Source organism: Arvicanthis niloticus, chromosome 29 (assembly GCF_011762505.2).
Source record: "Arvicanthis niloticus isolate mArvNil1 chromosome 29, mArvNil1.pat.X, whole genome shotgun sequence".
In the NCBI taxonomy this organism is placed as follows: Eukaryota; Metazoa; Chordata; class Mammalia; order Rodentia; family Muridae; genus Arvicanthis; species Arvicanthis niloticus.
This window is the reverse complement of record NC_133437.1, coordinates 16,219,255-16,235,344: the sequence shown is the minus strand read 5'-3', so window position 1 is coordinate 16,235,344 and position 16,090 is coordinate 16,219,255. Positions and strand designations below refer to the sequence as shown.

The 16,090-nt window shown below is 39.5% G+C and overlaps 1 protein-coding gene across 1 annotated transcript in view; it reads right to left on the bottom strand.

Annotated features, from left to right (window-relative positions):
- Acot12 (acyl-CoA thioesterase 12) overlaps positions 1-16,090 on the bottom strand; it is a 49,203-nt gene that overhangs the window by 28,800 nt on the left and 4,313 nt on the right. The window contains exons 2-5 of the mRNA XM_076927131.1: positions 12,374-12,443; positions 5,122-5,182; positions 2,937-3,038; positions 37-172 (exon numbers count right to left, since the gene is read on the bottom strand). Of these exons, the coding sequence (XP_076783246.1) occupies positions 37-172; positions 2,937-3,038; positions 5,122-5,182; positions 12,374-12,443 (369 nt within the window). The remainder of the gene's footprint in view (positions 1-36; positions 173-2,936; positions 3,039-5,121; positions 5,183-12,373; positions 12,444-16,090) is intronic.

The following is a 16,090-nucleotide window of genomic DNA, read 5'->3' as shown; positions in this document are numbered from 1 at the left end:
CGGCCATAGAAAGACCCAGTGTGTAGACCTACTCACCGCTGAGCCTGCTGCTTTCCTTCATAATGTTGCTGAAGGTGGTCTCATGCTGCAACCGGACTTTCCTTCTCTCCGAAGCCAGGTTGTGCTCAATCTGCTCTTGCTCTGTTTGAAGCAGGACAGGTTTTAAGTGAACCTAGAGGAAGAAAGTTTATCTTTAGTTTCATCATTCACTGCCTCCTTAAATTATGGATGCCCGATATGAATTTTGCAAAAGCAGATGCCATACCATATGTTTTTGACTCGAGTAAATGGAGTGTTTATCGGCGATTCCATGAAACATTCTGGTAAAAACCTTTCTTCAAGTGTTTTCAATTAAAAGGACAAAATGGGCTTTGTTCTTTCTCATTTGAAAACTGCACTTGATTATTTTTCTCATTTTATAATTTTTTAGTGGAATTACAGAATAAAAAATTCTATAAAATATAAAATCAGCAAATGCGGTGTGAGATTATAATGTCATTGAATTTTTATAATTTTTTCTGTCTTTTGCAAAATTAAGACTTCAAGGGAAGATAATAAAGGCATTCTAGAGAAAACTATCTTGTACCAAGAGATATTCCAAGTATGGAGATTTCATTAAAACAATGTCTAATAGGCAAACAAAGAATCAATATGTTATAACACTTCAGCTGCCCTCCAGAAACCCCGGATGCAACAAGGTCCAAGCTCCAGCTCCACCAGAGATGCCCATGTGCTGACTCTATGTGAAAAGGTCTTATCAGCTCCAGGATACTTCCAGTCTGAACTTGACCCTTCACCCAGATAAGGGTGAAAAATCTAGTGACTCCTAATGTGCTGTTTAAAGTCCAAAGCTCTCTGTGTTGCCTATCTTGGTTGTTGGCATGTGTAGATTGACAGTGACTCTGCCTGAGTCACTTGACAGTGATTGATTGATTGACAGTGACTGCCCGAGTTGCCTATCTCACTTGTCAGGAATGTGTACAATAATAGTAGCTCTGCGTTGTCACAGTTTGGTTGCATGTGCAGCAGTATATATTAAGTGGCCTGGGAGACTGATACCTAGGCTCCCTGGAAATGAAGACCCTTGCATTCATCATGATGAGTCCTCGTCCACAAAGCATATTATCTGTGCTTGAAAATGAACTTGAGAGGAAGTGTTGCCTGGAAGTTGAAGCCCTTTGAAGGTGGCTTTTCTCATTTCCTTCCATACAATTCAGTCGTGTGAGGCCTTTGTATTACTTGGCTTGTTTAACTGTTGAACCAAATCTTGTTAATCATTGCCAGTTTTATCCTGAAATGAACTCACTTTGGACAGAGATCCTGCAATTTCTTGTGGTGCAGACCAAACCACAGCCTTTCACACTTCTCTACACGATCTGCTACCGAATGAGAAACTACCAACTGGAAAATCAGTTGCTCTGGGGAAGATGTTTTTCAGTTTATGTTGACTGAAGTAGCCACTTACAGTAGCATCGTAAGGGAGACAGGTGGCTTCTGAGAGCTACTCTTGGAAGCCAGTTCTTGTCTCTATAGAGAAGGGACCGAGATGTCCAAGCATGTGCCTATTTCTAAATTGTTCCTAAATCTAAAATGAGACATTTGGGGTTGAAGGGAAAAAGACAGATTCTACCCGTGGATAAAGCAGTGGATGGTGACGAATCCTCCCTCCTGTCATTTGATATCAAGTAGGGAAACTCTGTACCCAGTCTCATAACACCCTTATTCTGAAAAGCTTAAAGATTTTGAGACTCAAGAAGAAAATAAAGGTTGGCAAGACCTCCTCTCTTTCTGCTGAGATTTTCATAAACATGGGGTCTCTGTGATGTTTTGTCCAAGACTTAATAGGTCCAATTTATGGCCCGAAAGGTGCACATTTTAGATAACGTAAGTAGCAGATGCACTTTTCAGTTTGGAAAGCAGTGTCCTTGGACAATGGGGATTTTCCAGCAGCACATTTAATTAGAGGCATATAGTATAGAGAGTACTCCAGGGGACAAAATTCTGTGGCGTCACCTGCCAGCCAGGGACGGCAGCGCCAGCCAGGGATAGCGGTGCTCTAGCCTGGCTGTGCCGGCAGCACAGGTTTGGAGCAACGGCAGAGCATTGCTGGCTGAAGTGGAAGCCTGGCCTTGTCCCAGCCACATTGGCATAGGAAGCACCCTGAGGAAGAGCCCTGAGGAGGTGTGAGCAGTAGATCTTGTCATTGGGAAGTGATTAGAAGAAGCCACTTTGCGTACTCTCTGCTGATTTTTGAATGACATACTCACACAATAATTTGAATTACACCATTTTTCAAATGTGTTTCAAATGTCCCCTAAATAGAAGCAATAGAAAGAAACGTGACATCCTAAATTGTGGTAGGCCTGGGCTCTGGCTGGCTGGGAGCCGGGCATTGTAGGAGGACACAGTGTTTCTTCCAACAGTGCTTTCAGCCCCGATGTCCTAAAGTTTACTTTTAAACTTCGCTGACTCAGCAAGTTTGATGCTTTCCTGAAAAATCTACAAAAATGATTGGACCATGACTTTGAACTCCTTGATGTATTTTTTTCCTGAAAAAAAAAAAAAAAAAACACCAAACAAAACAAAACAAAAACAGTTCAACTTAATTTTAAACTCCATAACCCAAAAAAAGAACTAACCCAGTAAGCGATACTTTTGCGAAGACGACATGGCTTTCAGATGATTTAAAACACCATTTTTCCTTTTTCCTAAATTTGGTCCTTTTTTTTTTTCCTTTAAGGTATTCCTCTCAAAAGATGCTCTTGTTCAGTTCTATGATGTCAACGCAGAATAATACCAATAACTATCAATGAGTAAAAATATCTTGAGCAAGTGGGTCTTGCAGTAAGAAAAAAAGTAATTCTGAAGCAGTTGTTCCTCTCTTCCCCAGCTTACAAGAAAGGTGTCTGTTCACATTAAAAAAAAAAAAAATGTACCTTTTCTTTGCCAATGGGTTTAGCTACAAACGTAGAGAAAGCCACACAGAGGAGTTTCTGGACGCCAGTGAACTTGTCCTGGACTATGACCTTGATACTGATCTGCAGGGAAGAAAAACAAACCATCAGTCATCCTGATAATAGATTCAACTGCATCACACACGTCTCCAAGCTTGCCTTTCAGTTTTTAAGTAACATAAGCATTTTAATTTATCTTTGTGACACTACTATCTCAGTGACAATCTATATACTATGACAAATGAAACTCTTCTGACTTTAGGAATACACACAATTATCATGGAAAATATGTGGGATCTAGCTATTTAGAGTATGTTATATAAATATATTACCTAGAGAAAATACTTATTAACTTTTAAGTTAATTTCCTTCCAGATACACATAGGTTATGCTACATATACACAATGTAATAGTGCACACACAGACTTACACACATATATGTAATATTGCTCGTGTGCTTTTTAGTGTGTATGTGAGATGCACATCAATGTTTACAGACATTATAAATTTATCATGTTGCATTTGAAGTTCTACATCCTAATGTTTAACAAAAGTTTGTCTTGCTGCAATAAGCATTTGAAAATCATATTATTGGTGAATCGATTCTAAAGAACAAGACAGTTTGCCAGAGAGAGGAACTGCCACTGTTTTTAAACCTTTAGTCAGTAGGTTTTAATACACCATGATAATGGGCAGAGAATTGCCATGTTAGCTGCAGCTCGGTTTCCTCGGTTTATCTTCTTCCGGGGCAGTCAGCAAGTGACTGAAGCGTTTTGCGAGGGTGCTGCAGTGGCGTCTCTCCCTCTGTGTGAAGAGCCCTGAAGCTGGCTCTGCAGACTTGCAGTCCACAGGAAAGAAGTCTCAGATTTGGTATAATAAACACTCTCCTCATATCTCAGCCAGATAAGCAACACTATCTTCTGAGAATAATGGGCAAGCTGGGTATCTCAGTTCAGCACTGAGTAATGAATGATAAAGTGCATGTATTTCTTCATCCTCTCCAGGAACACCGCGTACAAAAAGAATCAATAACCCATGACTCACTTTAAGTCACTTAACTTAAAACAGAGATTAATATATGCATAGCAAATCTTAAGTTAACTGGATAATAATGAACCAAATATAAACCAATTGTTCCTCACTTCTATAAATAACCCTCACCTACATAGATTTTCATGTTAGGGAAGCAGACAAGGAAGAATAAAATAAAAGATCAAACAAGAAAAGCATAGCTGCAGCTCTGGAGCGGTAAAGTTCAGACACTATCAGCTACCAGGACAGTGACCTGAGGTAAGTGTGATGGACAAGTGCCCAGAGACAGGGCATGGGGAATTCACTGTGTTAGGGGGGAGTAGGTCAGACTGGAGTTACACTCCATGACAACAAGAAGAAAACTAGATGGGAAGGATCGGAACTTAATATCGCCTTCTCACACTGAAGGTAATTCCCAGATGCCTGTACCAAAAGGGAAACCCAATTCTGCTGAGTTGAAGAAATGGAAAGCAAACAGATCAAGGGATCTGAAATTTGCTGGGCAGAGTACCAGAAAAGAGATAGCTAAATAAAGAGAGAGTTCTGGAAATATGCATACAGTCTTCTTGAGTCTTTGGGTTGATATCAATCTGAGCACGCATAGCATGGATCTCACAAAGCTAGACCAGAATAACTTCTGAGGAACCTGCATCACATTAGGGAGTGGGAGGTGGATACTTTCAGCTCTCCCACACTGCTAGGAATCTTGTGAGTTCTCTCTAGGCAGATCTCACCAAGCATTAGACATTCATAGAGCCCACAGAAGACTTCGAGGCCTTTTATTGACTATTTTTCATTGTAAGGGAAGGAGGTGTGTAAGGGGATGGAGACAGAGTTTGGGTAATAGTATTTCAAGAATAAGAAATAGAACCTGTAGTTTTCAAAGCACAACAAGAATGCCCTTCCGTCTTGCATGTTAACTTTGCGTGTATCCCACGGTAGCTGCTGTCACACTGAGCCATGGGGAACACCAGCTCCTTAGTATCCGATTGTGCATCTGACTAGAGATTTAAGGGCTTTCTGAAACTCAGGATCCTTTTGAGATGGCAGCTTTGCTTTGAGCATTGAGCAGTTCTCTGAAAGCACTGACGACACGGGCCCTAACAGGCAGAGGAAAGGAACCAGTGCCACTCACCTCCATGCTTGTACTGAACGCCCTAGTCACTTTTGCTCTGATGGTAATAATTTGTCCGATTCTGTATTCAAAAAGAAAGAAAGGTCTCAGTGATCCTAGCACATCTCATGATAGACTTTGAGATTTAGTAGACACATTCGGCATAAAGCAATTCCACCCTAACCTGCTGATAACACGCATGTATCAGAACTTCAGGTTAAAGCTAACAGCAAAGGTAGCCTTGAGGACAGATGTTTACCATTCAAATCATGCTTATAAGATTAACAGACTCCCTTTGTTTAATCTGAAAAGAGCTCTTGCAAGGACAGTGTATAAGGTGACTCTACTCGTAACAGATACTTTTTGTGAGCAGTTGTTATTCTCCATAGAAAATTCAGACAAGCACAAGGTGGACCTGTACCACTGATATTTACTATAAAACCTTAGTTAATAAACAAACAGACCACCAAACATACAGAAACAAACCAGGACATTGGTCAGCCTTGTAGTAGATGTGGGTCCTCAGAGCTTCTCCTCAGCCCACCAACTCCCACTGCTATTGTAACTCTGAAACATTGAGGTCAAGTCTTTCGCTCACTGATCCCTTCATCTTAGCGGAAGTTAAAAGCTGCCCAGTGTAAGCCCCTTTGATGGCCTCACCCCACCTGACTCCATCTGAACCACTTTGCCACAGGTCCTTCCGTTCTCTTCTGTTTGTGTGTTCTACCCAACCCCATCGCCTTGCGTCAGCTCTTACCTCTCTCAGCCTTCAACCTCTCTGCTCTCCTGATTTCTTTTTTCAGGCAATGAAATTATTTTAAGGTTTCTTTCTCCCTCCTTCTGAAATCTTTTCCTTCCATCCTAGTTTATCTGCATACTTGACTTTCCTAGAAGAGTCGCTGGTCTTTCTAATTGACACTGCTCACTGAGTTTTGACTAACAGTGGCACTGAACTAAGGTGTAACGAATGGGTTAGGGCAGCTGAGTTTGTTGACGGAAGGTTTTCTCTGAGGCTCAGGTCCAGAAACACACCAAGTCCAAAGGCATAGAGAAGACCAACTGAAAATTCATTGGCAACAGAAACCTTTGTCATTAAATAATAAATAATAATAATAATTAATAATAATAAATAAATAATAAATAATAAATAATAATAATAATAAATAATAAAGAGCTGCCCTCAGTGAGGCCACACCAGTGACAAAATGAATGCTTTATAATGCTTTGCATTCACCAGGCAGCGTGCCAAGTGCTCTGAATCATAGCAATAACCCTGTGCGGTCAGCATGATGAGTCCCAGTTCATTCTCAACAGGAATTGAGCTTACACGGTGATGGAGTCAGCAACTGGCTGGGCCACAATCAAACCCCTCTCTTATCTGAGATTAAAGCCCTGGAAACATGGTCCCACTTGGGCTCCTAGAAAGGACAACAATTAATTATAATTTAATCACAGCAGGGAGACTGGTTTGGCTATATTAAGGACAGTCTATGAGGTAAATCAGTTGGTTTTCCTGGAAGAGTGACCATATCTACTCAATGCCCTTGTGTCCATATGGGGCCCCTATATACTGTATCTCTCACAGTCTGTAACAATCCAGGCAGAAAAAACTAGAAGAAAGAAACTGACATATGCACATAGATATATATCTTCAAACAAGAAATTCTTGTGTTGAAAATCTGAACAAATCAGTATTGCAGTACACTTTTCTTACTGTTTAAATGAATTTAAGTCATTTAGAAAGGGATAAAGGCCAGGCAAAAACCTTCACAGACAGGACTAAGATAGCAAATGAAATGGCCTATGTATTTGCATTTTGACCAAGTAGTTCTGTTTTTAGGCATCTATTCCCAAAATGCACTAGCAACTATATAAACATGCAGCATATAAGTCCATACATTGAAGTATTAGCTATAATAGCCAAGCAGTTCAGCACTTATTGATGAGGACCAATTGAATAGGAATCTATACCATGAATACCGAAGTACCTGCTAAAGTGATGAACAGCTGTGTGCGCTGCTCTAGGGTGGTTTTATGGGCTGACTCTTGTATGGAAAAGGTAGAGAAAGTGACATAATGTATTGGAATTTATTTGCTAAAACATATGAATAAACACTTATATATTTAATGCAAAGGGGTAACTATCAGCTATAAGTGTAATGATCAGACTTAAGAGAAAAGAAGAAACCTTAGAAGCAATGAGATAGAAACTAAATTTACCAGAGTGAAATGTTATTTTCTACATTTGAGCCTACTGCTTGTAAATGTTTTAAATGAGAAGCCAGATACAACAAAACTACAATGCAGTTAAATTATTTCTATGTTAAAACATAGAAAGCAACTGAACTTGGTAGTTTAACTACTTGGTAGTTTAACTATCTGGGAAGCTACCTTTGAGTAGCTTCCAAAGCAGTGATTGTGGCTTTGTAATGTTTTTAAAAGGAACCTTGGTGTTTGTGAGCATTTACTGATTATTTACAAATCATGACTAGAATTAGCTTTGGAATAATTCACATATGGGAAAGGCCACAGAGGTCTTGATACAAGTATATGTGAACTGATTATTCTCACAGGTCAGGAATAAGTCCTTGGGATGCACCATTCAGCTCTTTCTTATTTTATTGTCTGACTTGAATTTTTCTTCCATTTTTTTATGAGCTGCTAAAGCAATTGTTATGGCTAAAGAAGCCCCATTTTATGTCAGGCATCCATCTTGGTACCCACTAGCCATTTATCTTTGACTCCACTCCCTGGCAGATAAGTCCCTAGTAACCTGGACTCCCCACCCAAAACTGTAGAATCGTGACTATCTACTTGTTATGATATGTCTGATTTTTTTTTTTTACTTCTGTAAATTGCTTATGCAAATACCCAAAGATTGTTTTGAGTTGCCCTAAACACCTAACTTGGCAGAACAGAACAGTTTTTACTTGCTTACATAGACAGTGAAGTTCTTCATGTGTTTTTTCCTTTTAAAAGTTCTTCCCCATACCTCTCCTTGACAATCTCAGATTTGGATCAGAGATTGTTCATCTTGCTAGCGGATAATCAATAGATCATTCTAATTATAATTGGATTGAGTTTATAGTTTTTTCCCCAGGGGTCACAAGCTCCATGACATTTAGATGCCCCAGCAAGATCTCTAGGAGACCCCAGGCTCAGTGTTAGGGCTCCAAATTTGCAAATCAAAACTAAGAATTGCCAGATAATGTGCTTCTGAAGCTTGGACTTAACAGTGAGGTGTTCTGCTCTGTTTCAGAGTCCAGATATTTGGAGAGACAAAAGACAAGATCGTAGGAGATCATAGACCTGGTCTATGGGGCAGAGGGGATGTCCTACTGTCCTTCTGGTCTCAGTGTATGAGTGAATGTGGTCATCATATGTCTGAGTAGCTCTGTTTTTTTTTTTTCCTAGTTCTGTTGTACTGCCTTTTCTGTTGTTCTTTATTGTCTGTTGGATTTGTGTTTTCAAGTTTTGTCGCAGAAATGGGAATTGAACTGAGTATGACAAAATTGCCCCTGAAGTGCATGCTACTTTTTTAGCATTTTTGAGAGGCACACTGATCCTGGCTGTCTCTATGCTAGCTCCCCCATGGAACTCCATCTCTGTCCCTCTCATAGGTTCACTGAAGCCTGCTGTTTAAGCCTACGGGCACATCGGGCACTTCTCTATGCCCCCTGTTTGCAATTCTTTCCCCTCCCTCTGCTTTTGAAGAATGTCTTCCCTTTTCCTACTTGCATCTGCTAGCTGGCTCATGTCTTTTACCATGGAGCTCTGGCTGGTACACACCTCCTAACCACCAGCACCACTAGGCTAGGGTGGGTGATGCAGGCACCCCTGGTGTGTAACCCTGGGAGGCACCATAAGGTCCCTGTTCTGTACCCACTGCTCCTTGTGTTGCTGCCCCTGGCCTGCACCCAGAATTTCTTTTCTCCAAGTCTTCTCTGTATTCTCCTTGCTCTGGTTTCTCCCACTGATCAGTGGATTCTGTTTTTCAGGGATTGGGTGCCTATTGGGTATGGTTAATATTAAAATATTGTTTTATGTGTTCTGCTTTAGCAGAAGTCTGGAGCATGGCCTCCTTCTTCCAACCCAGGTATGGTGGTTTAAAAATTTTCTCCAAAATCTCTGTTCTAGGTCAGAAGGCCATCTGACTCTAGGGCAGAGAAAAAACAAAACAGATAAAACAAAACTTTCTGTACCTTAAGATTTGTAAGCTTATTGAATACAGTTAAAAATCTGTAAAACAAAAATCTATAAAGAAAACCAACCTGATGCCAATGTTTTCTGAGTCCCTATAGATGTCTGGATTTTATAATTTTCTGTTTAATGGCCTCTGGATTACAGATACTTAAATTATTCTACAATTTAATGATAGTATAAAATAAGGAATACTTATTAAGATTTTCAGGTTATCTGCCTTCATAGGCAGAGACATACAAACTGGTTATAAAATAAAATCTTCTGTCTAAAACGTCTCAGTAATAACTCTAGATATACTTGCTTAAAATAATCAAACCTGGACCTGTTAAAGTTAATATTTCTTCAACACAAGGAGATAACCAAGGTTATTGGAACTTCACATAAGAATCCAGTCACTCCTTCTAGCTGGTTGTGTGCAATTAGGTTCTAACTGTGTGAAATCTCAAGGTTTTCTGGAGAAAGTAGGGCATAAAGGCTAGAAAACGAGAATAAGGATGGGGTCCATCTATGCAACAATGGAAAGTTGTTATAGAGCCTGGATAAAGGCTCAAGATAGTGTCTAACATCCACTTAGGAAATTTTTTTATGACAAATGGTAAAGTTATTTATTACTCTCATGTCTCTTGTTATTTCAATTTTTAAAAAAGGGTTTATCTAACAATTAGACAGCTAAATGTTAATTGCAAATGTTTCTAGACCATCAACCAAGGAGTGTACAGGAAGGAACCCATGGCTCCAGATACAGATGTAGCAGAGGATGGCCTTGTCTGATATAAATGAGAGGCAAGGCCCTTGGTCCTATGGAGGTTTGATGTCCCAGCGAAGGGGGATGCTGGAGCTGTGGGGTGGGAGAGAGTGGCTGGGTGGCAAAGGGGAGGGAGAAGAGGGAAGTTGTGGGATGGGGGGGTCGTGGAGGGGTAACCAGGAAGTGGGATTTCATTTGAGATGTAAACAAACAGAATGATTAATAAAAATAAAATAAAATAAAATAAAGTTTTAAAAATGTCTCACTCTTTGGTGTCTCCCTTCTTGATTCTTGATTACAAAAATTGTTCCTCCATCCTAAGAGGGTTTTAGATAATATCCAGGGATATTCAAAACTCTTGCTAAAATATAAACTTTCTTTCTCTCAGAATCTGCAAGGCCATTGCAAGAGGCTGTAGGCAGAGGAATTCTATAAAATTCCAAGCCCCCCTCCCAAAAAAGCTTAAAACTTGTAACAAAAGGTTGATAATTAAAAATCTATTCATAGATAATTGTAATTTGCTATTGCATGCTTATATGCAACTTGAAATCAACTCTGATTATTCCTTTTTAGACTAAGGAGACAACAACAGGTCCCCAAGATATTTTGATTCAGAATAGACTTTTATATGGTGATTTTTGCTCTGAAAATTTTAAAAAGAAAACAACATACATTTAATGAACAATATATATTTGATAAATAAAGCTTATAAATTTCTAAGGTTTACTTAGATTAACAATAATTAAATTGAAGATTTTTGTTAACTGTTTGTATAAACTAAGTCATACAAGAAATTATAATATTCTTTAATGGTATATTGTAAAAGAATCAAAAAATAAAATAAAGTTTCCAATTTCTCTATGGGCTATTTTTATGATTTTATAAAATTCCCAGACTTTTTATGGGCTATATTTATGATTTAAAGTTTTATTTTGATATTAAGAGAGTTTCAATTCAAAAATTATAATTTTTAAGGCTAAAATCCTGAAAGCTACTAACTTCTTATAAACTATTAAGGAGAATTAGGACATGCAACTTAATGTTCAGTCATTTTTTAAATGATTAAATTTTTTAATGTGTTCAGAACTATGCTTGTGATCATGCTAACTACAAAAGAAATTCATTTTCAGGGACAAGCTTTATTTGACTTTCTGTATGTTTCAAGGTTAAGCCTAAAGCAAGTAACTAAAAACAAGCAAAGTTTGTATAGTTCATATATACTTAATAGATGATGGTCTTCAAATTTGTCAGAGATTTGATGAATATGGCATTCAGGGTGTTTAATGAAAAAGAAAACCTTACTACGAAAGACCCCAACTCCTATTGGTGACCCTAAGGTCTCCAAAGATGAGTCCCAGCAACTATACCTGGATTATGATAACTCTAACCACTGGGGAAAACTGTCCCAACGTCACGTGCCTCTAGGACCTGGCCCAAACTGTGGACAACCAGGACAATGAGAGGTGATATCCTCACTTTATATAGACAAAGTAATGTCAGTTCCTCACGTTCTAGCTCCTCAGGAGCTGTCAGGTCTTTTGGGCCTGGTGGCCAGAGGCTGGTGCTACCCTTCCCCCAACAAACCATTGACACCACAGGAGTCTAGTGGGTAACCCTCTAGGAAATGGGCACGTCTCTGTGATTTTAAGTGATATGTAGGCCATTTGGATTACACTTCCTGTTGTGATTCATCCTTCTCAGGTCTCTGACGATATTGTTGTCTAAGCAAGCTGTAGCTTTGTTAGTCTAGCAGCAGCAGACACCCATCTTCTTCCCGCAAGGCTGCAGCCACCTTGTCCGCTCATTTCATATGTGAAAAAGCAGACCTTGCTTTTTCAAGTGCTACTAGGTCTCCTGCTGAGAAAGGCAGACAGGTCTGTTTTGCTAATGAGCCTCTTATTAAAGGATAAATGGATTTCAGACATAACTCTTTACTGTTCCTTTATTTAAAAGAACAAGCACGCTCACACACAAAATGTTCCTTATGATGCAAGTTACTAACACACATACGTGTTTGCACCCCAGCAGCAGAGATAGTTATTATCATCTATCAGTCAAGTAGGAAAGGCCCTGAGGGTGAGCTGATAGGAAGCCTGCCAAGCCTCACATTACAATGCATTAGACACTGCGAGTTACTTAAGAAAATGGAGACCAAATTGTACTTAGAACTGTGAGGATTTGTGGACACCAGGATTTTTTTTTTAAACTGTTTCTTGTTTTCTAAGAAAACACGGTCATCGACTCCAAATGAATAACGGTGCAATAAACATGAACTGCATGTGATCCAGTAAATCCACAGGAAGGGAAGAGATCACCACCACTTACCTAGCCGTCTCCTCAAATAGAATGTCATCCATTGAGGCTGTGACACAGGAAATCCCAGCATGCTTTTCAGCTTAAAAACAAACAAACAAACAAACAAAGTCAGGTCAAAGAATGCCATGTTAGACGCTCTGATAAAAAGGTTTAGCAAAAGGAAAAAGAAATACATTGAGGTAGATTGGCTTTGCTCACACATCCCTGCTCTCATCTGCCCACACATTCAGGATGGCCCGTATTTACAAGCAGGCCTTGGCTCTGCAGGTTGTTTCTGTCGTGTGATGGTCACCATACTTTTTCCCGAATCCTAATTTGGGTATCTCTAATTTGATTTTTTTGTTTGTTTGTTTGTTTGTTTTTTGTTTTTCGAGACAGGGTTTCTCTGTGTAGCCCTGGCTGTCCTGGAACTCACTCTGTAGACCAGGCTGGCCTCGAACTCAGAAATCCGCCTGCCTCTGCCTCCCAAGTGCTGGGATTAAAGGCTTGCGCCACCACTGCCTGGCCTCTAATTTGAATTTTAAAACCAACGCTCAGGAAATCTGGAAACTATAAGTAACAATTTTGCAAGTTTTTGATGACTCTAAATATTTTTATATTATTATCAAGCATTATCCTTCTTTAATTTTATAAATAAACATCAAAGTTATACCCGCTGTCTCCTACAGCTAGTATATTTAAATCACAGATGACTGTGAACGTGGAGATCACTTCTCACATCCAAGGGGATGCCCCTGGGAATCCGAGGACGAATATGGGAGGAAGAGGGGCACATTCATTATTTATTATCACCAAACTGACACCAATTTGTCTACCTAAGGACACTGTAGACAAGAGTGTTGCTAAGGGGCAGAGCAAGGTTGAAGAGGCACTCGACATTTTTCTGGGATCTATATCTGCACTTAATTTGTCCAGAATTGTTTTGATTATTGGTTTTGCTTAACAAAAAAATACCAGAATTTATGCTATTTGGAGCTGATTTGGATGTGAATTTTTGCGGCTTTGTTTTTGAAAGGCATTATTCAGTTGAAGTCTAACAGGTTTTCATTGACTTTTTTTTTTCAACAAATTTTTTTCTACATAGACTAGGTTGGCCAGGAACTCATTCTGTAGCTCTGGATCTACTCCCCCACCCCCACCCACTCCCATCTTAGCCTTTTGACACTGGGTTTTCAGGTGTGTGTCATCTTGCTTGGTTCACTGCCCTTAAAAGAACTTCATTCTTACACTTGGAGGTTCCCAGTTGATACACATTATGAAGAAGTGACAGAAAATTAAGCTAAGTTCTTGTTCACTACAGAGAATGGATTACAATGTAACTATTAACTGGTCATCTCTGATAAAGAGAGGCAAGAAATTAACCATTTTGGAATTCTATGTAGGAACAATGGGCACATAAGAGGCTTGTCAGTTATAAATCAATTTAGCAAAAGACAAGGATTTAGAAGCGTCAAACTCTAGTCTGTTCAGAGTGGACTCAGTTTGAGGCAAACATAAGGCATGCACAGTAGATTTCCAGGCATTGAGTGGAGATCTTACCAGTCTGCTCAGAGGTCCTTACAGATCCATTGTAAAACTATATCCTTGGAGCCAACATTTTCCAGAGAAGTACTGAATGTATTGTCAAAAACATGTTGTAAAGCATTGATCTTTTAAAAAGTGCCTAATAAACACTCAGTTGATGAAGGGACAGATTGTTTAATTAAGTCAAAATGTTCTTATTGATAAACTTTGATTGTGTAGACCAATGTGATTTGCTAAATTTAAGTGATTAAAGTAATTAAAATGTAGCAACCATTGGGATAAGGATGTAGAGCTGTATTGTACTTTCCTGAAGAAGACTATGTTTACAGAGCACACTGACAGAATGCCTGATGGGCCAGGGAGAAGCAGCAACAGAACTTTACAAAGCATTTCTCATTGGCCGTGCACCAAGCCATGCATGCCAGCCATTGGCCGTGCACCAAGCCTTGCACGCCAGTCTGAGAAGTACTATCACTGGATCCATCTTTAAATGAGGAAATTCTATCCTAGAACGTTTCCAGTGATTGTTTTACTGGTTTCTGACTACATAAAACAGAAATTCTAGAGAGGAGGTGGGTAGACGAGGCTAAGACAGCTCCCAGAGAGCACCTCGCTGAACATGGCCCCAACGGCCACACTTTCTACTACACACTTGTAGAAACCAAGAACAAGGAAAAGACAACAATAATAGAGGCTAACATTAGGTCCCTCACTCGTGGACATGATTACACACTGTCTTCTCTTTCACAAATGAGCCTGAATGAACACTCCCCCCATTTGCCACACTGACTCCAGCTGAGTCAACCCGAACATGGCTAGAGTTTGACACTTCCAAATCCTTGTCTTTTTATTGGATTGTTTTATAACTGACAAGCCTCTTCCATGCCTATTGCTCCCACATAGAGTCCCAAATGGCTCCCGTGTGCCCATTGCATCCTTTGATTCCCGAGGACATTCCTTTCTGATGTGGGAGGTGGTGTCCACCTATAGAAATTCAAAAGGACCAGATTGTCCCGGTTCTTAACATTTTGATTGCTCTTCATACTTCCAATGACAGTAAAAATACTTAGCAATAATACTGATTTCCTGGGGGAGATGGAAGCACATTAGCTGAGTCATTATAATGCATATATTTATATTATGGTTATTGATAAGGTAGCACTAGTATCCATTCTTTCTTATCCTCAACTAATACTTATTTTACACCTGTGCCGTGCCAGCATCTCTCCAGGGTGCTGGAAATTCACCCATGACCCCAATTTCCGTGAGGTATAAAGGGAAAGCCAGAGATTGATTACACAGATGTACAATGGCAAAATGAGTTATGTGTTCTGAGGAAAACATGGAACCCATAACTCATGGGACAAGTGGAGGTTCTTGAGCTGAGATCTGAAGGATGAGCTTGAGTGAAATAGATGTGAGAGGGGAGAGTGGACAGGAAGGATGCTGAGCAGGCAGAGCGGAGGTTATGGTGAGCCTGAGGGAGGCTGAGGAAGGCAGACAGAGTGGAGGTTACTCTGAGGGAGGCTGAGCCTGAGGGAGGCTGGAATGTCTTGCTTTTCATCTTTTCAGATATTATTCGTTGTCTTCTCACCTCTGCTGTGATCAATTAGCTGAAAACACTAATGTAGTTGGGCCAACCAGGTCTCTGCTATTGCCGATGAGGTGGGTGGTAATTTTAATTATTGCTACCCCGAGACAGCATTTCTGGCTGCTTTTAAGACTTTTTCTTAAACATATCTGATTGTAACATGCCTATGTATGATAATTTTTAAAATTAATCTTGCTTGGTGATCTATGGATTCTTAAATCTAACCGTACGATTTTTCAGCATGTTTGGGGAAGTTTTCTTCTTTGGGAGACCTTATGCATATGTAAAAGCTTTCTTTTATTTTTTTTTTTCATGACTGTATGAAACTTTGTGTCCTTGTGTGGTGTTGGGATTTAATTCTGACCTTACACATGGTAGGCAAGTGTGCTATACGATTGGACCATAACCCTGTTTTTGTATGAAAGATTAGATACTTTATATTATTTTTTATATTTGCTGACTTTTTTCCAGCCATTTCATTCAATGTATTTTGGAAATTTAGATGCTATATTTCTGTTACTGAGTTTCCATATTGTCCTCATAAAAGACTTCCTATTTTATTTTCGAGAATTATTGTCTTTTTCTAATCTTTAAAATAATATTATCAAGTT